Here is a 25358-nt window from a genome sequence, read left to right as displayed (position 1 = left end):
CATGTATATATTTAAGAAAAATATCTTATATTTCTATACAAATATTTACATTTATATATAATTTAAATATATAGAAATATATTTATATATTTATACATACATGCTTATAATTCTTAAATATATACATGCATGTGTGTGTATTTATATATACATAATAATTATACATATATTACGTAAACACAGACTCTTATTTTGTACACGATAACCACGGTTATCGTTGAACAGCCCTAAATGACAGATCATTTCGCTATAGATAAGACCTTTATTCCTCGGCTGCATTGAAACTGTAATTTGGACCTTCAGCCCATTTGTCCCCATTGAAGTCCACTGTATGGAGAACAATTCTGGAATGTTTTCCTCAAAAACCTTAATTTCTTTTAGACTGAAGAAAGAAAGACATGAACATCTTGGATGTGGGTGAGTAAATTATCAGGAAATTTTAATTCTGAAGTGAACTAATCCTTTTAAGTAATTTCTGTGTGAGCTGTCTTTCATAAAACACGATAGATAATAGACAATAGAGCTTTTTTTATTATTATTTCAAGGGGGCCCAATGCAATGGACCCAGAAAATGTAGCAATGCCACTGACTGGGGGCTCTAGAGGTCAGCTGGCACTGTTTGTGCTGAGGATTCTTATGCTAATCTCAGTTTTGGAGAAGTCTGAGGTCCTGTACTCTGGCCCCACTTATAACATAATAATTTAGAATAGATTTATATTAATACCAGGAATGGGCTCTGGATTTCTCAAAGACCTAAGATAATAAGGATTAGGATGTAAATGAAAGTCACCAATATTTCTTTCCTAATTAACAGTTGAATAAATGACAGTGCATTAACACACTGACATAGTCGCCTCATGTTATCCAGTGACAGTTCAGTGCTGAATTCACATTACATAACACAGCACTGAAGGATTATTGGCCATGTGTCCTGAACAAATGAAACGCCTCTCTTTATAAAAGAACAAATATATTTGAAACATCTCAGAGATATATTGAAGAGTTATTAAAATATTTAATGATTATTATTTAATCCAGTTAATGTAGGCTAGTTTGGTACCTAGAATATAAAATAATCAGAACAGAATTTCTCTTAGCAAAAAAAAAAGCGTCTCGTCGTGTGGTGTCACGTTATTGTAGCTTTAAGCAATAAACACAAAATTAAAGTGGACCGGACAAAAATGCTCATAAACTACTCTTCAGTCTCCCATTAAAAGCATTCCCCTCGCTCTTCCCGCGCCTATTACATAATGATTGATGACATAACACGGTACTGGCTCGGGACAGCTCGAGCGCTGCGCGAGCCTGGACAGACAGGGGGATCGCGCGCGCCAGCGGCCACTCGGTCGATTATTTATCCAACAAGTGCCCGTCAGTTTCTCTCTCTCTCCCTCTCTCAGCGGGACCGGTCAACTTTATTTTTGAAATGTCATTTACGCATGTTAGTTACATTCAAACCACAGCGAAGCGAAAGAGGAACGTTTCGACTTAAACCTCGTTTGTTGCCAGACGCGCCAACTTTTAGGGAATTATTAAAAATGGCGATGTGCTTGTTAAAACGTTTGCGGCGTCCCGGTCGTTAAAGTGTCGGCAGTTTTATGCTTTTCCTCTAGTTTTCATTACTTCAGGTTGATTTTTTTTTTAGTTTAATAATAATAGGCCTAATAATAAACACTAATCACAACTAAAGTATAAGGCAAGGAGGTGTGTTGGCACGGAGAGTTTTGACAGGAAAGTAATGGAAAATGATGAGCCCGAATCGCCGGACCCGAACCACGACAACACTCAGAGTAAAAGAGGTAAGCGTGTATTTCATTAACCCATAACATACCTCAATGCTGCATTGGTGGGGAATTATATCAGTTTGTGCGCGCGCGCGCGCGCGTGTGTATGAGTGTCACACACTTGTGAAACGTGGAATAAACGCGCGCACACATGCAGTGATAGATATGAGAGCAGTGGCACTCTAAAAATACACCCCTTATGTGACAGAAGTGCCTGTCTGTGTGCCAGCAGTCCTATACTAACCCACAGCGCTTGTGCCAAGCCTGTGCCACGCGAGCCAGCGAAACCACAACTTCTCTTGCTTCTGTCACTTCTCTCTCTGATCCAGTGCGCGTTCAAAAGAGTGTTGTGCTGCCTTATCTATTTTTGTTAAACGTGCAGTGTCATTTTGACTGACTTTCAGTCACTCTCGGTAAGGGTGCAGTTTTCCCTTTTGTTGTCATATTTCTTTTAACACTGGGTGTTAAACCATGGGTATGACAAATTAACTTGTGAAAGTATACAAAAATAATATACATTCTTAAAAATAAAGGTTATTTATTAGCATCAATGGTTCCATAAAGAACCTTTAACATCCATGGAAATTTTCCATTGCTCAAAAGGAAACCCAAAATAGTTATTTCACTGCAAAACCCCCATTTGGAACCTTTAGTTTTAGCCTTTTTGATTGTGTAAACGAATAATAAGGTTAAACATATTTTTAGATGGAATATAGCTGCTGTCACTATATACTTGACATGTCACTTAGGTACAAATAACAGTGAAATGAGCAAAATTCACAATTGCAGAGAAAGCAATAGCCAATTGGTTTAAAATTTAATTTGTGGAGAACCTGAAATTCAAACACAAACTGTAAAAAGGGTTTGAATAGTAAATAAAAGTGAGCAAATGTATGTAATCATGTTAGATATATGACAGATATTATCAGAGATTCACTTGTTTTTCCCAAGGACCTGAGGAAGAAACTAAAAGTCAGGGTAATAAAAGAGGAATAAAGGAAAGGAAAGCGATACCCATTGACCAAGTAGCACAGAGATAAGACTATACTTTAGTTACTGAAATGAAATTCCCTCAAGGGTGTCTTATTAGGAACTTGCAACCCAATAGGTCTCTTTAGGGCTGTATTCAGCTGAAAGAGTATTGCTTTAATTGGTAACTGGTGGATTGGGTTATCTGAAGTTGAACTTCTGGCTGTTTCACTCTTACGACATCATTTTGCCGAGATCAGTTTGTTCGGTGACCTTATTCTGTGTAAACTGGAAGCTAACGCATCAGTGTGGTGTGTTAACCATTAAACCCTTTCATGCAATACGAGTTCAGGCAAAACATTACGTGGGAAGTGGGTTATTTCATTTCATTTAAATTACTGAAATTATTATCAAATTTGGGACAGTTTCATTTGTTTGTTGGTATCATTCAGTCTAAACAGTTTGAAAAGTTTTCTGTTTAATATTATGCAGGACAGATTTGCTCAGCATTGTGTTATTTAAAGGTGCAATATGTAAGATTTTTGCAGTAAAATATCCAAAAACCACTAGGCCAGTGTTATATATTTTGTTCAATTGAGTACTTACAATATCCCAAATATGTCCATCTATTTGTAAATTGTGAGAAAAATGCAATTTTAACCAAGGCTCAGGGACGTGTGAGGAGTCGCCTGTAAATTGTGTCATACCCGCGTTACCCTCGGTTTCCAGTTTTGTTTTGTAAAAACCATGGAAACAAGAAAGACGTTTTAATATATTACATGTTTTAACAGACAAGGGAACAACTGTTTTGATATAATCATAGACAGAAAACTAATTGTTTTTATATAGCTCAACATGTTTAGTCTTATTGTTTAAAGGTGCCCTAGAACCCTTTTTCACAAGATGTAATATAAGTCTAAGGTGTCCCCTGAATGTGTCTGTGAAGTTTCAGCTCAAAATACCCCATAGATTTAATATTATTCAATTTTTTAACTGCCTATTTTGGGACATATTTAAATATGCGCCGATTCAGGCTGCGGCTCCTTTAAATTCTCGTGCTCCCCGCCCCCGAGCTCGCAACTCTATAATACATTGCATAAACAAAGTTCACACAGCTAATATAACCCTCAAAATGGATCTTTACAAAGTGTTTGTCATGCAGCATATCAGATCTAGAGGTCTGCGCGGGACTGTTTTTTTTTTCGTCCCACTCCCGCAATGGTTCTATTCCGCAAGCACCCGCTCCCGCCTAAAATTCACTCTGTGTTCACCTGCTATCCGCATATAGTGATTTTCTTCCCGACTCGACGGGTCCCTCTAAAGATCGTTTCCAGAATCTGGCGTTTAAACTTCCCCTAAAGAAAGAGAGTGATTGGGGACAACAAATATAAAATGTTGCATACATAAGATTTGTATTTGTCTATGATGCTGTCAACACCCTAAAAAATGTCAGAGAAAAAATGTCAATTTAAAATGTCAGTGTCAAATTAAATAGCCTACAACATGTCCCTCAAAACTATAGGCTAAGCCAAAATTACATAAATGAAAACTGTTGGCTTACTAGCTATATCATTTTTAACATCCACGCATGAACAGAATGACGCTGACTGACGACCGTTTCAGAACATCTCTCCTCCAAAATCTGATCACAAAAGTTAAATGTCCTCTGAAGGTACAATCGCACAGACCTCTAATGTAAAGAACATATCTTGCCAGGTTTCTCAGGACAGGGAACTGGGGACTGTGTGAATGCCACCACTGCAGAAAGTTTTGTTCAAGTTCAAGCACAGATGCGCTGATGTCAAATCATCTCGGGAGCGACCGGGTTATTGTAAGACCATGCTAATGAAACATTTAGAAAGACAATTTACAAATATCACTAAAAATATCATGATATCATGGATCATGTCAGTTATTATTGCTCCATCTGCCATTTTTCACTATTGTTCTTGCTTGCTTACCTGCATAACATCTGATTATTAGGCTCTGTGCTGCTCCAGACATTAATACTGGCTTGTCTAATGCCTTGAACATGGGCTGGCATATATGCAAAATTTGGGGTCGTACATATTAATGATCCCGACTGTTGCGTCACAGTCAGTGTTATGTTGAGATTCACCTGTTCTTTAGAGGTCTTTTGCACAAATCAAATTTACATAAGAAGGAGGAAACAATGGTGTTTGAGACTCACTGTATGTCATTTCCATGTACAGAACTCTAATTATTTAACTATGCCAAGATAAATTCAATTTTCAGTTCTAGGGCACCTTTAAATCAATTTTCTTGATTTTTTTTGTGAGTACCATGCTTTACCATGCCTCAGAGAAAAACACTATTTTGTCAAAGAGCTAACATAACATAATCAGATGCAGCTTTATTTTTAATAACTGTAATACAGAATTTTCTCCATCATACAATAAGTTTTAAAATGAATTGCATGCCATTTATCAACACAGCCCATTCAGCATTTAATATGATATTCTAAAATTGATCTATCTTACTACATTGTGCAACAAATGTCACGCAGCAGCCACCAAGCGAACGCACAGAGTAACGTTATAACATAATTTTCAACACACTCAAATGTGTCTAATATGATAAACATGACCGGTAAAGTGGAAGCAGCGCCAGCGACTGTGGCATAATAAAAGTTCTGCTGTTGCGCAATCGCTCCAGCTCCTCGTTCAGCTCCCACAACACTCGGTCCTGCTCTGCTTCATACTGCAGTAACGTTAATAATCGCATCCATGAACATGATTTCCTTCCCGAGTCCTATCTCGATTGTTTCCACCGACTGTGATGTAAAAACCACATGTCCCAAGATTCCGCGCTCAAACTTGCCGTCATCAAGCTACGCCTTTGTTTTGAATAGGCCTCTAATGACCTCTAGCAGACAGAAATTTTACATATTGCACCTCTAATATTTATTATATCTTAAATTATTTTTGAAATTTTAAATGGTTTGACAGTATTTCTAATATTTTTTCATCACTGCTGATGACTTCTCGGACACTGCTTATACATAAATATAGGACTTGGCATGGGCTATATTTTATAACAAACAAATATGTATATTCTATATTTTGAGAATACATAAACCCTGTGTCTGCGTGCCTCTGTTCTCATCCCGTCAGCATCCCTAAAACATATTCATCCACATGTTCTCACACTTCCCTTATCTGACACTCCTTTTCTCCTCCTCTCACTGTATCACTGTATCATCATCAACACTTTCCCTCAGTTTTGAACTCCTCCACATTCACTTTCTGTTCTGTTCTGTCTGCTTCACTTCTTTGATGCGCTCCCACTTGCACCTGTGTACTTGCACCTCATCTTGCGTACATCATATAAGCCTAGCTTTCCTATTCTGAGTCAACATCTCATCCCTATGTTCACCTGTGCACATGCTAGTGCTTATCAGTGTCTTTAAATTTTCAGCCCCTTTTCATTCTTAAAGTGCCTCATTATGCTTTTTCAAATATTGCCTTATCATTTGTAATAGCTGTTCGTGAATGTAAAAGGTCTGCAAAGTTTAAAAGATCAAAATGCACAACAAATAAAGTAATTGTATCCTAAAAGAAAGAATAGATTCTGAACTGCTGAAATGAGTCTTCAGTAATTCCAGTCTCACTTCTGTAACATCTATGTAGGTTTGTAACAAATTTGCATAATACCTATGGTCTTCATTTGCTGTTTGCAAGCATGGTTTACTTTGACCCGCCCTCAAACACTGTAGTTGTGGCTGAGAAGCAGTGTTGCCAAGTCCACGGCTACTTTAACACTGTTGCCGTGGGTTGTTTTTCATGTCCACGCATTTTAAGACTAAGTGACCCCAAATAACATGTTATTTACAGCCCGGAACGCAATTTTGGGCTAGTTTTGAGAAGAATTTGGGGTAGTTTTGTTGTAAAAACCTGGCAACCCTGCTGAGAAGCAGCATGTTGTGTTGTTGACATGTCGAGAAGATGCTGTTTTCTGTGCTGCACTTCCAAAGAATGAGGACTCGCGCTGGAATTGATATGATAAAACTGATGCCATTGTTACTGTGGTAATAAGTGTTTCTTTTTCCGACATGTGCTGCAAGCGGTAGACTAATCACAACAGACTGGGACATTTGACCAATCAGAGAAAAGGAAGCTCTTGGAAATGAGGGGTTTAGAGAGACTGAGGGTCCTATTTTAACGATCTAAGCACATGGTCTGAAGCGCATGACGTAGGTACAATTAGGGCGTGTCCGAATCCACTTTTGCTAGTTTAACGACAGGAGAAATGAAACTGAAATAGAATGCACCTGAACACACCTCGTTTTCAGACCAGCACACCCATGGGTGCACAAATGGGCGCAAATGCATTTGCCATTTAAACAATGTGCCTGTTGCCGCATTGCGCCAGGTGTATAATAGGGCCCTGAATCCTTTATTGAGCCGTTTCAGACACTGAGAAATATCTGATGACTTTTTACCTTGGATGCATGTAAACTTATTGTAGGAGACCTCCAAAATATAATTAGGAATGTTTAAAATAGCGTAATAGGGCACTTTAAAATCAAAGCCTTCTTCCGACCAACAGATTCTATTGTGCATTAATAACCTTGTCTGGTTATGACAATATTTTCAATTCTTTCCTCAGTTGGAATAACCCATGTAATGCCCATACAATGGAAGTATATGGGGGAAGTTTTTTGGATTAGCATTAATACACACTGTTTCAAAATTATGGTTACATTGTTTTAACATGATACTATTGTGATAGAATCGCTTATCTACCTTTTCTGTGCTGAGTTATATCCAATTTTTCAACTCCTGCAATTTAAACCAGGTAAGCACAATAACTTTCCCACACTGTGCTCTAAAATACATGAAGAATAGGAACTCAACTTCAAACTAGTCCATATGAGGTGCATAGACATACAAAATTGACCAAAGCGTTTGCCATTTTTTGAGTAAAGTATTGATGTTATCTCACACTTGCTGACTTCTTTGGTAGAGTGTGCAGACTCTCTTCTGTTTCTCTAAAGACATGAAAGGAAAATCCCAACATAGGAATTATAAATAATCCATAACCAAGAATTCATCTGTCTAGAACAGCTACCCTCACTGCTAAATTCTAGACAATGTTACAGCCCAAAAAACATTTTTGTTTGAAAATTACTGTTGAAATTATTTTCTGTGGTAACAGCATCTCACAAACATTTTTTTCTTTTTTTGGGGTGTGAATTATTCCTTTAAGCACATTTCTGTTACATAGATGTCCATTATAAATGCATTGCTGTATGTTGGATTTTTGTTTGGTTTATTAGTTAACTGCGCAAAGGCACTGGGTTGTATAATGTCTGTTGCATTATCCAACGTTTTTCTCTGGGTAAAATAATTAGAGGCTGGATAGGTGATTTGCTTTAAAAACAATTTTTGTTACGCTGGTTGAAAGTCTCTTCATATCCTGATAGCAATCACTAAGTTAAGTGGTCTAAATGTATTTATATCATCTGTGGAAGGCGTAGAACCATAAAATGTTCATCCAATCATATCCCTCGATCCAAGGGATACATTAGGATGTCCTACCTGTCTGTCAGTGTATGTTTTTACATGCCCTCACGCACCCTGATGCAGACATCACAGGTGATCAGCGCGTTTCATGCTATGCAGATTTAAGACAGACGCCAGTCACGAGCATCGCAACCAAAACAACAGCCACGTTTTACAGTTCTTCCTGAACCAAAGCAACAAGCTTATCCTGTGTTCACACCATAACGTAATTTGGAAGAGACGGAAACCCCTGACTTTATACTCGGAGCGGTTCGTGATTCGAATTGATGCTTTTCAATGGCAACACTATCAATGCCAAAATTAATTTGCAGCAGTCAAGTAGAACAGGTCAATGCTCTTTAAGTTGTTTACATTCATCATTATTGTAACGTTATATGCTTTGAAACATGAGGTAGTATAACGCCGTGTCTCGCTACACTTTTGTTTGCTCCCTGCTGTATGCGTTCATGTGTTTTGGAGGAGGTGTTGCTTTGGAGATTCTCTGAAGGGAGGGTGGGATCTTATGCTTTTAAAGCTAGCTCGCTATTGCTAGCCTCTCTGAAAATTACCTACCCTACCTTTTAAATATGTGCTAAAACAAAATGAAATCTGTACAAAATACAGCAGGGCTCGACCGCCCGGTGCCAGCGTGAATGGCGCTTAGGACAATTGATGGAACTGTCACTGTTCTGATCAGGCCAGTGCTGCATCTTCATGAAAGTTTATCCTTTGCATGTGTTTTTAGGCCTTGCGAATTTAAATATTCATGCTCAAGAAGACGTGAAAGAGAACTCAATTCTACTTGCTATGTGAGAAGTTTTGTGTGTGCATACATCAAGTGCATGCCCAGAAAGCCATGTTTTAGACAGCGCGCAAATACTGTTTTCTTTCATTTCTTCTAATTCACACAAAATTATATCAAAATGCCAGTCTTGTCGAGTATCCTTGTAAAGTTGCTTACGTCTGAACTTAACATAAAACTTGTATTGTGTAACACTATATTGGATCCATGCAGCTCTTGAAGTGACAGCAGCCTAATATTCCTGCTGTGCTACTGTCTTAACAAAAGACAAAAAATCGCTCACTATTCTTTTGTAACTTTAATCAGGATTAATGTATATACAATGAAGAATATATTTTATATTTGATTATTTATGTACCTGAAAACTAAACTGAGAACCTGTTCGACCTACCTGAAAAGCATTATTTATGCATCTTTATCTTTATCTTTATTTATGCATCATCTTGGCATGTTGAATGTTAAATGGATCCAATCCATGTTCAATAGAAATTATTTTATTATGCAGCAATAAACTAGCTAGTATACAATAAAGACAAACGTTCAAATAAGAGAGCAAGTAAAAAATATCTGTATCGGAATCGGCCAATAGTTGTTTTTTAAAATCGTATCGTATCGGCCAAAAAAATAAATAAAAAGTCAGTGCATCCCTACTCAAAACATTCCTTTATCACTCAACCTGTACATGATTTTCTAAAGGACTAGTGAATAAATAGTTCTCAATGGCTTTTAAATGTTCTACAGCATCAGATTGTAAATGTCTTGGTTTTTGGTTTTAATTGAAACCTTTTATATATATTATATATTTTAGGACCATACTGATAACATTTTTTTGCATCTCTTTGACTTCATGATATTTGAATCTATCCTCTATACACAGTAGATTCATCAAATAATTTGATTGATCCTCTGATATTTTTTTTGTGAATGGGTCAATGACTTGGTCATTTTTAATAATAAGGCCTTAATAATAATAATAATAAACCCCATGACATTCAAAGTCTGTAAAGTAGTACAACTAGATCACTTTTAATGAATCACATTGAATGTGGTTGTGGGTCGGGGCAGGAGAAATGGGAACGCTGGGGCACCGCGATGCGACCGCAAAGGGCACTTTCACTTTCGCGATCAAAGGGGCAGGGACTCAAGCCCCCTCGACCCTGTGCACGCCACTGAGAAAGAATGTCCAGAAAAAGAATTTCATTGATGTCATTCAGAGTAACCAATATAAAGGGACCATTTTGGATCGTCATGCATTCAGTATCATGTGACAGGATGTGACATCATTCAGACACCTGCAAAGGACCACATCGTTGTGAAGCAAAGTAACTAACTCTCTCTTAACTATTTGAAAAATTCATGTTCCCTTTCAGTCGGTCACGTTCGACGTACGTCAGTAGTGACCGACGAATCGGGATATCGCAATTCGTCGGTCACTACTGACGTACGTCTCCGTTCCCTCCTTCAGGGAACGAGGGTTACATACGTAACCGAGACGTTTCAATATACGCATGTACATCAGGTGTTATTCAGTACAACCGCTATAAATCAATGAAAATGTTGTAATAAATATAAAATGTTTGATTGTCCTTTTGCTAGCTAGCTAGATATCAGCCTGTTAGCATTGTTTGAAAATATTGCCATTCGGTATAGCCAAAAGTGTAATTCAGTAAATCGAAATTTTTGTGACAAATTTTGTCCATTTTGTAAAAAATGACAAAAACAGTGTTAATTGATTATAAAACCACATAATCTCATTAACACTTAATAAAGCTTCAAAATGAATTATATCTCCATTAGTTTTTTGTTTGTTTGTTTGTTTTTTTAAAACCTGTTTCAGAATGTTTCAATAACTGCCAAGATGAGAAAGCAAAGCACTCCACTTTCATCAGAATTAGGCCATGTGTGTAAACATCATTACTGAGGGTTTAACCACCAAGGGTCCTCTTAATGTGAATGTTTAAAAAAAAAATAATATTCACAGTTTTCTGCTCCTGATTGCAGAAATCTCATTCAAACTCTTCTGATGTGTAATACTAACCCTAAGACTCATTTCTCATTCAATGTTTTCTCTCTCTCAGCCTTTCTCACTGTCTCTTTTTCTTTAACTTACCCTAACATAACCTTGCCAGAAATACTGTAAATACCTGTGTGTGTGTGGTAAGAATGGACATAATCTGGATTAAAGGAAAGATTAGTGTTTAGTGAGTGTCTTTGGATTCCTGATCTATTTCCAGAAGCCGATTGGCTAATTTGAGATCCAGAAGCTTACATCCACTACCCCACTACACAGATTACGTGCTTTCACATACATTGCAACACTCTTTTACAGTTTCTTCCCAAGAAAATATTTGAATACATTAATTACGTAGGCAGAGTGTGACATTTGACTAAACATGAGGGAGATTTTATACAGGTGGGAGTGAGAAAGAACTTTAAAGACTGAACAGAGGAAGAGATGGGTGCGACACAAAAGGAAACCACAAAGTAATGACACTCATCAACAATATGGCATGTGTTACCTTACAGCGGTTTATGAATCTACAGATGAGGCAAATCTTGAGACTCATGATAATGTCAGTAGTTGTCAACTGAAAACTGAAAAAACTTTGATGCCTTGTGTTGTTTTTTTACAGTTATTCATGTACATTCATTTGAATTTACAGACAGTTGTGTTCAAAGTACTTTTTAGAAGCTCTTTGAGTTTCTCAGGGTGGGTCAGTTTTTACTTTTTATAGGATGTTGTTGACTGGTTTGTTGATTTCTCTTGTATAGCAGCAGGGGTCCTCAGTGACTTCTTGTTATGGAACAACAGAGGACAACTGCCACCTCACGGTTCATGTTTCCAGAAGCTTATCACCCTGCAGCTCTTGACTGGTTACCCATTGAAGCTAAGCAGGGTTAAGCCTGGTTAGTACCTGGACAGTACCTGCTTCACTGCACAGGCCATTTCTAGGGCTGCCCTATTGTCAAAATTTTAGTGCACTAAAATGTCACCAGTCATTTTCAGTCTATTTTTCAGTCTATATTATAAAGTCAGAAATGTAGAACAAGTGCATATTTCAGTGTTCCTGTACTTTTTGTAACCGCTTCAAGGAAAATGCACAATCAACAAAACGAATGATGATCAGCTGTGGTGACATAAAGTGGTGATCGAGGCTAAATTTGTTTAATAGTATACTGACAGGAAACTTGGAAGTGAAATGAGATGCAACCTAGATACAGATTGCGGTGTTAGAGAAGTCATCAGGTGCCCTGCAGATGCCCAAGTATAGTAAGGGAGACACTATGGCTGTTCCTGGGCATTATGGGTGCCATTGCATCATCCAGGTGTTGAAGAGATTCCCACAACTTGTGCTTTGAGTGAAAGTAGAAGAAAAGCTCTATAGATGCACGGACATACATCATATGCTCAATATAGCCGAGAATGACTTACCATTTATTTCTTAGTTTTCAGCTGTTTACTCTTTAGACAAGGTCTTGAGAAATTTCTTAATCCATTTTAAAGTTGGATGGGGAGATTTTGCCAGGGCTAGTGTTGTTATAAGTACCGATTCTTTGGTACCAGCCTTTTTGAAGTACCAAAAGTACAGAGAACCAGTTTGATACCCACTGATAGGTGCTGCTTTCAAATGCTCCTGTGCGTATGGCTCTGAAGCACTGCAGCGAAAATAGAGTAGCAGTATGACGGGACAGATGAATTTGTTGAATGAAGTTGTTATTTTTGTTTTGTTTTTGCACACAAAAAGTATTCTTGTCGTTTCAAAATATTAAGGTTGAACCACTGCAGTCACGTCGACTGTTTTAACGATGTCTTTAGTACCTTTCTGGACCTCAAAAGGTGCAATGTCGTTGCTGCATATGTGTCGATCAGATACCCTCTGATTTAATCAAAAATATCTTAATTTGTGTTCTGAAAATGAACGAAGGTCTTGGGATGACATGAGGGTGAGTACTTAATGACAGAAATTTCATTTTTGGGTAAGCAAAAAACAAAGAAGCAAATTACAAACAGTAGGACAAAAAACAATAGAGTGAAGATACAAATTAAATAAACTTTACGTTTTTAAGCTACAGAAGGTTTATTTAATGTAGTAAAAAATGCTTCAAAAACTAAATAATCAAGTGTATAACTAAAACACTATGAATCACATATGAACTGGTTCTTATGTGAGTCATTTTCTCTTTGTCTTTTGTTGTTTGATTAACATTGTGACAGACCGCAGTTTATCATGCCGCTGTCCAAATACACACATCCGGTTTTCACCCAACTGTTTACATTAATTTAAGACATGACCGACTATGTTTACATGAATACACGATGGGCATTTTGACATTATTGTTCATCAGTCTAACCATTCAAGCGCAAAAAAAAGGGCAAAGAGAACTGAATTCGTGATTGCATGCCGTCTGCGAGAAGCGGCTTTCTGTGCTCACGCTTCGGGTTATATTTACATACCGTGAAATAAACAATAAAGTAAAATCTCTAATGATAGACAGTTTACCATGGTCACGACATATGCCATCGTACCACCCAGCCCTACACAGACATGCCTGTTGACAGCATGAACACAATTGCCAATCATACACGTTTAAGTTAGTCAGAATCCATCCATAAGATGCAGATGTTTTTGTGCAATCTCCTCCAACTGTCTGCTGGCAGGAACACACAAGTTCGATCTGTAGTTTTTTTAATTTTTTTTTTTCTTTTTTCAAACTGAGTGCATATAGTTTTTCCTATGATACCAAAACTAGTATAGAGAACGGTTAATTTTACTGGTGTTGTTACTGATATGTTGGTGTTTTGACAACATTAGTTAGGTCAATCTAGAACATGAGCAGTTTTTGGGTTTAAGATGCTCTAGTGTTGCATTTGCAGTATGTTCATGCACAGTTGTCTTCTATTCCTCCTTTATTAGTCTTATTGTCTAGGATTATTACTTAGCGGAGACGCTTAGTTCTGTTGTACCTTTTTATTGCTTTAAAATGTCTTTTAAAGTCTTCATAGCTTCTTGGTGAAATCACATGAAAAACGCTGGACTGTAATGGTAAAATGTGGCTTGAGGATGGTTGGTCAAATCAAGGGGTTGAGAAAAATAATGTTAAATTAAATGTGTAGGAGAGGAGATACTATGCACTATAGCTGTCACCTGACAAGTGTTGTTCAGTGCAGGCAAGACTGATAAGTTTATGTCAGGCACTGATAACAGAGGCCCAAATGTCAGTTTGCTCTATCTGTATGTTTTTCAGTGTGTCCAAACTTTGTTGTTTTAATGACTTCATTTGATAATTTGTAGATAGGTGCATACATTTTAAAATTTAAATAGGTTATATATAGTGATAATATGATTTCAAACAATTATGTTTTTGTTTTGTTTTGTTTTGTTTTTTCCCCTCAAGCAGTCAAAATCTCTCTCTTTCTTTCTCTCTCTGGTCCTGGATCAGCGGTGTGGCCAACTAACTGTTCAAGTTGGCCAGAATGGAGTGATAAGCAGTGTAATCGGGGCTTTGCTGTGTTATCCAACTGCATATAGATCTGTTACTAAGGTGCCTTATATCACCCTGATGATTCAGGTACTACAGAGAATCCTTTAATCTGTGATCAATATAAACATAAAGACACACTCGAAAACACATACAATATTGTTGAATTTGAGAAAATCAGCAGAATTGTGCATCGTATTGACCAAAAACTGAAACCGAAAACAGCGCTGGTCATTTTTTTTGCTATTAGGCAAACCGTGAGACAGAGTTGTGAAATACCTGCTTTGAGAGTCTTTGTTTCCGAGTGCGTCTGCAAGTCGCCACGCACCTATTTGTGTGTGTTCCGCTACATAAGCAAAAGTTACTTTTTCAAAAAGCCACAAAGCCCTTCAAAGAGGGAGAGAGAGTGAGAGAGACAGCCGGAGTGAGAGACAGACAGAGAAAGTAAGAGAGAGGGAGGCCAAGTGTTCTTCCCTGCGATGCTTATCGTACCTGCCCTGTGTCTTCAGATAGACACACTGCTAAAAATACCCATCGGAAACGGCCAACACAGCATCAAATCTGAACTTTCTCAAAGTGTGGTCAAACGTCAGACAACGGAGATTGCTGTTTGTGCTCGTGTGTGGGCAGGGATGGGGGTTGAGGGGCTTTTCATGTGAAAGATAATGTGTGTTTGTGCTTTTTACTCCAATAAAAGCATACTTTTGTGTTTGTGTGCATGTGTTGGTGTATACACGCATGTGTTTTAGAGTTTAGTTTAGTTTAGTGTGTGTAGGTGTGTGAACACTGCACTTTCCATGAATAGGGGCCTAGGACTTAATACTCCTTAAAAATGTTTTCCAACAAATATTCAGTGAAAAGATGTGCTTAAAAATGTTGATTCATTTCTTTAACTTTAGACTAAAAATTAAATAAACTAAATACATCTGTTTTATTGTCTATACATTTTCATCCGAGAATTCAATTTTTGCAATCCTGTTAATCCAGTTTAAATCCCTGATATGTGTGATTTGTTATTTTCTAGCAATAAACATTAAATAAACAAACAAACATAAAGGCAATTTATACTAAATAAATTACTTAATTAAAATTTCATTAAGGAAAATACACCAGAATGGGTATTTTAACAATACATTAAGCTGTCACTCAGTCTAGCTTGTTTGTGATTAATTGTAGGTTTGTAGTTATCAATACATTTTTTATTTTGTTTAAATTAAGGAAAAAATATTATTTGATCATTTTTCTTTCAAAAACTTAATTTAAAGGCTGAGCTTGACAAATGCAACGACTTAAGGACACATTGACAAATTGAAATGAACAATGACAATGAAAATTCTATTAAAAATAAGGACAGCTCAATAGTACATTGTTGGTAATTAAAATTAAATTAAAATTTAATAGAATTTACTTCAGGTCAGTTGAAAAGGTGGTGTCAAAATAATTACATTGTGGTATGATTACAGTTTTTCTGAGGCTGAAATCATTTCAAGGGAGCACAGGCAATTCATGTGTTTACAACTAGTTGCTTTTCATGGTACTTGACTGTAATGTTGGATTTTATATTTAACATATTTACTATAATATATATATATATATATATATATATATATATATATATATATATATATATATATATATATATATATATATATATATATATATATATATATGTATATATATATATATTTGTATAATAATATATTAATTAATAATATATATATATATAACATATTTATTGCCTCTAATGTTTAAAAGTAATGCAACACCCAAGTGTATCCAGTTTGTGGAAAGTGTCCACTAACTAACTATTGTTTGTGTCCCTCTTTAGGAAATTCAGTGCACAAGAAATCCCATCTGAGTAAGTACAACTGAGAATCTCAAACATTTTTCACATAATAGACATACACTATCTATTCAGTCAGTATAGCTGTGCAAGTATGTTGTATAGTACAACACAGAAGTAGTTTCTTTGCGTGCATTTGTGTGTGTGAGTGTGTGTGTGTGTGTATGCTTTGAGAAATGGCATGTTTCACCCCCTATGCATATTGTTTTTTGCATATCAGAGAACCCCTCCATTGTGGTTATAGGGAGGGGGCCATGTATCAGTGTAGCAAAGCGGTGCATAATTACACCTGTGAAACACACACACACACACACAAAGCACCTGTATCCACATATATTTTTACTTCAGCCACAAAAGCTGTATGTTTAAACATGAGCAAAGCTACCGTAGACACACACGCACAGGTGCGCGTAGCTATGGGCGTGTGCACCATCTGAATCAAGATAAGATCTGAGAGTATTTTGGTGAAAAGATGCTGTTTAAAACTCTTCCCGCCTTTGTGTTTGATTACAAGCATTGTGTAAGTATCTCTCATCTTTCTTTCGCTCTTTTTTTCCTTCTCTCGGTCCTTTAAAGTTTTGTTTTTGCATTCAAATAATGCATCCACTATACTTCCAGAACATATTATCAAAGTCTTTTTTGATTGTTTGTTAGTCAATTTGGCTGTTTAAAAAAGACTGAAGGAAAAACTGAGTGTGTTTCATATCATATTAGTGTACTGGGTTTATTAAAGTATAACTGTAGGAGGATTAGAAAACACTCATAGCGTGGTTGGACCATGATTCATAATGACAAGCAATAACAACACTCTGCCGTACGCTGCGGCGACAATATCACATGACAATCTTAACCAGGTTGTTTACACCAATACCCTCTACCGCCTATTAGACCAGCCTCACATCCTCTCTGAACAGTTCCTCATTAATGGCACAATATTTAAGATTTTTGGATTAAAAAATACAAAAACAACTAGAACAGTGTTAAATATTTAGTTGACTTGTGTACTTACATTATCCCAGATGTTTCCAAGAATGTTTAAATCCAGAGAAATAATCATTTTTAACCAGAACACGGACTGTGCGTCACCTATCAGTGACGTCATACCTGTGTTACTCTCGATTTCCGGTTTTATTTCGTAGAAACCATGGAAAAACCAAACACGTTTTAATATAATACATGTTTTATTAGACAAGGGAACAACTGTTTGGATACAATTATAGACAGAAAACTAATCATTGTAATATAGCTCAACACGTTTAGTCTTATTGAATCTAGTTTTCTTGATTTTTTTTTTTTTTTTTTTTTTTTTTTTTTGTGAGTACCATGCTTTATCATGCCCATGAAAAAGACTATTTTGTCAAGTGGCTAACATAGCATAACCAGATGAAGCTTTATTTTTAGTAACAGTAATACATTTGTTTACAATTTATTAACTCTTTCCCTGCCAAACACAGAATTTTCCAGGTTTCCATGTTTTCACTGTTATACACTCGGGGGCGCTATTACACATCTTCTGAACGAGTAGAGAATCTCCCGAACGAAAACACAGACGAGGGAGATGTAGAAATGAGCGATCTAATATGTAAGCAGATGCATATGATAAATAATGCGATCATCATCAATAAACAGCATGTAAATGAAAGCTGTCTAATGTTACAGAGGTAAATGCTAATCCAGGAAGTGGTATAGGACTGTGAAGCTTTGGGGGTGTTGATGGAAGCAATCTACTGCCTCTATGCTCTGATAATGGTACTGAATATGATCCAGATGTAGTGTCTGATAAAAACGCGATTTTCAAAAATGTTGCTCTTTTTTTATGAAACTTACCTACATTCAAGTTTTATTAATAAAAATGGGATGCTTGAAGCTAGAATAAAACTGATTTTTTTGTTTGTTTGTTTAAAAGTAGAGGCTCTGTTCTTAATCCCTGAACATTTTGTGAAAATGATCAAAAACACTGGCAGTTTTCAAAAACGTTGGTGAGGAAAGAGTTAATATGACATTCGATTGAGCTCTTATATGATAATCGATCTAGCTCACTGCAGTGTGCAACAAGTGTGTCATAGCAGCCACCAAGCAAACGCACAGAGTAACATCATTTTTAACCCTTTGAGTAGTACGGTCCCACATATGGGATTTAGAACGTTCAGATACCAGATTCAAACTGTGCTTTCGCGCTCTGGCTGTGAGACGGACGCACTCAGCTCTTGTCATATATCACAGCTATTCAGTGTTTTCAGCCACATAATGTTTCTTTTAAGGTTTCAGACATTTAAATATGCATAAGCACCAGTAAAACAATACATTTAGCGTTTATAAAATACACACTGATGTCAAACATCAGTGGAAGCAGCAATAACAATCCATTCAATATAATTTGCTGACATTTATTCATATCAGACACACATAATGGGGTTAAGTAACTATAAAGTTTACTCACTTATTCTTCGTAAGAAACTGATGAATTCATGTGCTGTAAATCTGACCGACAGGACTGTGGGGCAAACTAAGATGGCGGCGTCTCATCTCGCATTACAGATCAAGATAAAGATCCTTAATAAAGGTTTTTAAATGACAAAACACACACACTTACACATATTTGAGAATTGGATTATCAGATAGCTGATGACATGGTAAGCAAGTTTGTGAATATTTTAAATAAAAAAGGAAAAACAAAATAATAGCAATCCATCTGTCATACAGTGTTATTGTGGCTGCGTTCAGCGTACGTGACACGCATAATGGGTCGCTATTAGGGCTGTAACGATATGCAATATGAAACTGAAATCGTGATACGCAGGTCCACGAACCTGTATCGCGATGTGAGAAGGCAGAATCGCGACACACCCCTTCCAACTCCCAGAATTATCCTTCCTGTCCAGATCCAATGCTACCACATTTTTAAATGACTATAAGTATTAGGGGTGTAACGATTTATCGTAGATGGTGTGTCTCAATCAGCTCTAGTTCAGTAAGTGTTTCGGGCACACATTGAATCTTAAACGTTTCTCATGTCAGTCTCTTGCATGGTCGCGTGAGAAGTCGTGGCTTTCTTTCACCGCAGTGCACAGCAACAGCTGTGCTCACAGAAAAGCAAAAGACGCTTACGATGCTTTGCTTTAAAAAGTTCTGTGGGGCCGTTCAAAAAATTTATATTTATTTATTTTATTGAAATGTGATCTTGTGTGTACAACAAGGAAAATTATTGAAATTTGTTCATGTTTTTTTTAATAAATCTTGTTTGAATTTCAGTTTCATTTTGTTCAAAATATCGTGATACGTATCGTATCATGAACTCCGTATCGAGATACGTACCGTATCGTGACCTGAGCGTATCGTTACACCCCTAGTCGCTATGGAAACAATAAGGCATAAGCCATATCTTTGTCTCGTGCTGGATTCCTCTTCAGTAACTGGCGACTGATAAGCAGAAAATGGCTGTTTCTCAATATGCATTCTTCAGTGATCTTGCGTCCTTGTGTTCTTGCTTTACGTCATCATCAACCGTCGAAGTTCGTTCCAATACTCAAGAACGCAAGAACGGAGGACGCATGAAAGTACCCGGATGTGTTCTTGATATCGAGGATGCATCGAATGCAAACTTGAGGGAATCGAACCGTTAAAAATCCCAGAAGACGCTGCGGCGGTCGACGTACGGAAGCCTGCAAGCTTTAAAGTTCTCGTGAGATTCCAGCTACAAGCTCGCAAATACGTGACGGCTCGTGAAAGTAAACCATTTGTTTTGCTTAATTTAAATAAAATGATAACCTGAAGAAAGCCTGCAGTATTTTTATTGACATATAAAAAATAATCTTAACATTCACAAAGCATAACAGCCAAAGGCTACTCATTTTTATAAATACATGCGGTGAAATAAAAAGATATAAACTCATATGAAAACAATGTCTATAATAATATGAAAGATTTTTTTAACAGGTTGTTTGTGATGTTATGCTGTATTTATTGTGCATTAGCCACTTTTATGCTGGGACGGTCAGTTGAGCAACAAGATCGCAGCACATCTCAATTCTCAAATGATGCGTTCTCTGTCCTTCCGAGATCGTTCTTTCAAGGTCGCATGGCAAGACCGGACTCCACGAGAACGCAAGTCCGTTCTCTGCGTTCTTGGAATTGAGAAACAGCCAATGAGTGCCGCAGCGAGCGAGGAAATTGTAAATAAAAAAGGGAAAAGTGTTCATTGTGACTTTAGACTAGGGTGACCACCTGACTATTGATCTGTTGCAGGACAGTAGATGTGATTTTGTGGGACAATGCGGGACACATGAGACAGATAAATTTACAACTATTACGCTACGTAAATATTGATTTACATTTGTTGGCAAACTTGGCATATGCGCCGATTAATGTTTCTGCCGGTGGGTGCCCACACTATAATGTTGCGCTTATGGCAACATTGAATCCTGGAGAGAAGACAATTCTAGATTCACGGCTGCATGTGCAGGAGGACAAAAGTTTGAGCACGCAGATGTGATATGAGCAGGAGCGTGCGCGCGTCCAGTTTTGTGCAAGGGAATCCGCCTGTGAGTGGAGAGATTGCTCACGCATTTGATACGCTCTCGAAATTTTCAATATAAGAACGCCATAGAACCCGCGTTAAATGAAATATTAATGTGAGAAGAAAGTCGTGTCTGAATTTCGCAATTTTGTATTGGTTAAAACAAATGGAGAATATCTTGTTTTTCTGTAGGTGCTCGTGTGTGGCGCTTGATCGCCGCCGTTCGTTGGAAATATTTAACATCAGGATGGATGATTACATGCTTTAAATCATCGATTTGGGCAGCTTTGAGCAGCTCTTGATGTTCTTATCCAGTATGGAAGATGAAATCCTTGCTGGTGTAGTTTACCGACTTTGAGGCCTGCTCTTTGCGCTGTCCATTCAGTTTTCATAAGCGGGAAAACCTCTCTCTATGATTGCGTTGGTTGGTTATTTTCACAGATAGAATATGAAGGCTGCACAAATAGATTTTTAAATGCTCACAGTTTTTATTATATTTCTTACTGTGGTATTGTAATTTCAGGGATGAAAAAAAATTAGACATAAATGAAATGCGGGACACTACTTAAGTCTTGTGGGACAAAGCTCCTAATTTCGGGTGGTCACCCTACTTTAGACTTATGTTTACATTTTAATTATTTGAGTTTTCCATGGTTGTCGACATTTCTGTCTTAATAACAGAGGGGATTATGATGAAGGTTAAGTTTAAAATAAAAATGTTTAAATGTAATATATTTTTCTCCTGGTCCTTATTTTAAATGGGTCATAAAAAACAACCATAATTATCGATATCGACCGATATGAAACACTGATATCGTGATACAGTTTTCAGCCATATCGCCCAGCCCTACTCTGGGGGGTCTGCTAGAATATTTTAAACTCTTGACGCTTGAAAGGGTTAACACATACAAATGTATCTAATATGATAAACAGCGCTGCTTTACCCCATATACGCTTGACCGGAAGAAGAGGGAGTGGCAACTGCGGCATAATAAAAGCTCGGCTGCTCTCGAGGCGAGTGTCGCGCTCGTCTCTCATTAGCAATCGCTCCAGCGGCCTTGTTTCTGCACGCACAGCCCTCGGCCCTGCTCTGCTTCATACTACAGTAACGTTAATAATCTCATCCATGCCCTCATTCTGCCCAAGTCCCATCCCGATTCTTTTCCACCGGCTGTGAGGTGAAGACGACAACTCCCATGATTCCGCACTCAATCTCGGCGTCATCAAGCTACACCTTTGTTTTGAATAGGTGATCTCTAGTGGCGAAAATTTACATACTTTAAATATAATAGCCAAAAGTTAATTTGATTAAAGATTACGAGGGCACATTCATTTTTCTAAAATATGATGTGCACTGATAAATAATTTATAATAAATACTGCAATATTCAATAAAAAAACAAGAATTGTCTGTTTTTGATTTCATGGTGATTTAAAAAAAGTTATCTCAAACTTTGGTAAATAAGTAAAACAAAACAAAAAAATAAACAAAATATAATGAGTTTTTTTCTTTACAGTGTGCCGCGATAGGTGAGAGGGATAGAGTGAGGAATTCACGAAATATGATGCTCTGCAGAAAAGCAGCGCTGAAATGGAAAGAGAAAGAGAAAGTAGAGTCCACCTATAGACGGACAGAGAAATGGCACATGAAGTTCTTTAGTAGACACATCATGCACAAGAGAGAGAGAGAGAGAGAGGTGTACCTATCTATAGTTTGAAAGGGACAGGCCCTCTCCCTCTTTGTCACTCTCAGATAGAAACACACACAAATGCTCACACTCTGTCACCTACCGACAGAAAACCACCTAATCTCTCTGTCATCTCCCACACGGCGACAGCATCACCTGTTCAGAAGTTTGATTAATAGTGTGAGACAGAGCTGTCAACCATATTGAGTGATTTAGACGTATCTTTTCGAGAAAAAGACAGCAGTTCACACATGCTGTGAAGATGATGCGAGGTAGGCATTTACGTTTTGTGTCTGGCCTAGTAAGTATGTATTTTTTGCTGATGTTTGTGTAGGTGTGGGACAAATGCTTGTTTACATCGCATTGGATTCATCCTCATGACTTTGTGCGCTTTGGTTTTCATTTTTGTTAGTGCGGCTTATATTGCAAAGTTTCGAAACACTTTGCATCCATATTGCGCTTTCGTTTCACTCATCAAAACCTAGTTTTGATTATAGTGATTTTATATCCTTGCAGTGTTTCAGATGAGATTGACCTTTTTAGGAGTTTCGCTCTGTTGTTTGTAGTTGTACGAGACTCGTTCCGTCATATTAGCAGGCGGATGAAAGGTCCGAGACTTTGGTTTGCTCTTGAACCATTTGAGTCAGAGATGGATGATCCTCATCTTGGACATTTTGAAGGATGGAGTGGGGTGATATGCAGGATTTTGCAGGAAAGCAGTGTAGGTCTAATGTGCTTTGATTCTGAGATCAGGATTTTGATCATTTTGGTCATTCAAAATGCCTTTGGTGTTGGAGTATGACCTGATAAAAATTAAATATATAATAATCAGTGTTTTTTAAGAGCATGTGTGTGCCTTTATGGTTTAAAATGTGCTAATCTGATTGATTTGATATAATGTGTGCGCAGGAAAGCTTGTCAGAAAGTTTAATTCGCTTTTTACTAATAGAAATTTGCCATGAGGCCTCTTTCGTTCTTAATTTTATTTTTCATACTTGCTTTTTGTTTGGTTTATCTTGTGTAATTTATTAATGGCTTTAACAGTAGCTTGTAGACGGTTGGTTGGGTGTGTGTGTGTGTGTGTGTGTGTGTGTGAAGTAGTCCAGCGTGGGTGTGTGACTCTACACTTTTCTCACTGAGTTTAGTAATAGGGATTTTCACACATTCAACATCAAATATGCCACACCATTTCCACAATTCACTTTTGATCCTAAAAAGCACAACATTTTGGTGTAAATTAAGTTTAGTCTTAATTCTGGTTTAACACGAAATCTGCATTATCATATTGGAAACTGATGTGGAACCCTTTTTAAAGCAGATTGCACTATAATCTGAACAAATTCCTAAATGATAAGTAATATTTGAAATAACAGAACCTTTTTATGTACAGATACATGAAACAAATTCAGTCATATGAAAAACAACTAATGTTGCAGTTCGCTCAATTAAGCAAAATTGTCCTGAATTAATCATGAATTTATTGTACAGTGCTTTTCAACAAAGATAGGATTATTTAGGACAATTATGAACTTTAAATTTATGTAGACCCAAGAAATTGATGATAGAGGCTGTGATTGTTATTCCTGATAGGTAATCAGTTAGTTAAGGACCTTGCAGTAGAAGCCACAATATTGTTTACTGGCCAGATTAATTGATTATTAGTTTATCTTGTGCTTTGTGGCTGTTATGATTAGACCACAGTTGTAGAGCCAAGCCTACAGATAACCTGCACATTAAACCTTTTATCTCCTTAATGAAACGAACACTGCAAGATAAAATCTCGCTTTCAGAAACCTTTCTGAATACAACATCCTCTCAGTCATTTTTGTTGCAAGGCCTTCAAAATAAACGAGAAGTAACTGCTAAAGCGATAAAGACGATCGTTAATTCTGCCTCCATTTTGTCTGTGTGGGTTTCAGGATAAAGTAAACAAAAATAGAGGACCCCAAAAGTATCAGATGTCATTCGTTTGTGAGGCTTGTGGTTGTGGACATCGTTCAGAAATGACTCTCAAGCAAGCATTTTTGTACAGTCCCCTAAAACTGAATTTTCCGTAGCAGCCCACACCACGTATGTGGTTAAATATCTGCTCATCAAAATTGCTACAATTCAAGCAGGACCTGCTGAAGTCAGCTGCTCTGTTTCTTTATCACCTTGCATTATCTGACGCAGATTTGCACCGAAGCTCTCGCTGGTGTCCAGAACCCTGCTGAAAGCTTTTTTTGGCATGATTGACAATGTTGTTAAGACACTGTAAAAGAATTCAAGACTCCAACCACAACTGAGAGTGGTTTATAACTCACCTCTTGCATTGATTTGCATTCAAAAATTGATTTTCTATTGTGTATCTGCGTACTCTACCAGTTTTCAGGTACACATAAATTAATTTGTTTCTCGTGATCTTAAAAAATGCCTAAATTAAGGACAAATACATTCTCGGAAAAAAAGATACAAAGCCGTCACTGGGGCGGTGCCCGTTCAAAAGATACTAATATGTACCATTTAGGTATTAATATGTTTCTTTACACTTTTAAATAAGTTAAATAAGATACAAAGTTGTACCTTTTGAAAGGGTACTGCCTTCTGAGAGTGTATAGGCAGATTTAAAATGCTTATCAATTTCTTTACACTAGGAATTTCTTATTTTAATAGAACAAATACTGTTGTGAAAACATTTCAGGATGCACCTCATGAAGTTAGTTGGAGAGAATGAAGATTGTGCGAAGCTGTAATCTATAGGCAAGAAACTAA

The 25358-nt window shown here is 37.1% G+C and overlaps 1 protein-coding gene across 5 annotated transcripts in view; it reads left to right on the top strand.

Moving 5' to 3' along the window:
- The first annotated feature begins 1264 nt into the window (after positions 1 to 1264).
- Positions 1265 to 25358, top strand: part of rorc (RAR-related orphan receptor C) — a 43575-nt gene continuing 19481 nt past the window's right edge. The window contains exons 1-2 of one of the 5 annotated variants that reach the window (XM_067401452.1): positions 1265 to 1799; positions 16390 to 16419. In XM_067401452.1, coding sequence (XP_067257553.1) covers positions 1739 to 1799; positions 16390 to 16419 — 91 coding nt within the window. In that variant the 5' untranslated portion in view covers positions 1265 to 1738. Of the gene's footprint in view, positions 1800 to 16389; positions 16420 to 18909; positions 18968 to 22679; positions 22880 to 25358 lie in introns of those variants that run through there. The other 4 variants (XM_067401435.1, XM_067401443.1, XM_067401460.1 and 1 more) reach the window with 4 other exon arrangements.

The sequence above is a fragment of the Chanodichthys erythropterus genome, chromosome 2 (genome assembly GCF_024489055.1).
Source record: "Chanodichthys erythropterus isolate Z2021 chromosome 2, ASM2448905v1, whole genome shotgun sequence".
NCBI classification, from domain to species: domain Eukaryota; kingdom Metazoa; phylum Chordata; class Actinopteri; order Cypriniformes; family Xenocyprididae; genus Chanodichthys; species Chanodichthys erythropterus.
This window is presented reverse-complemented; position numbering and strand designations above follow the sequence as displayed.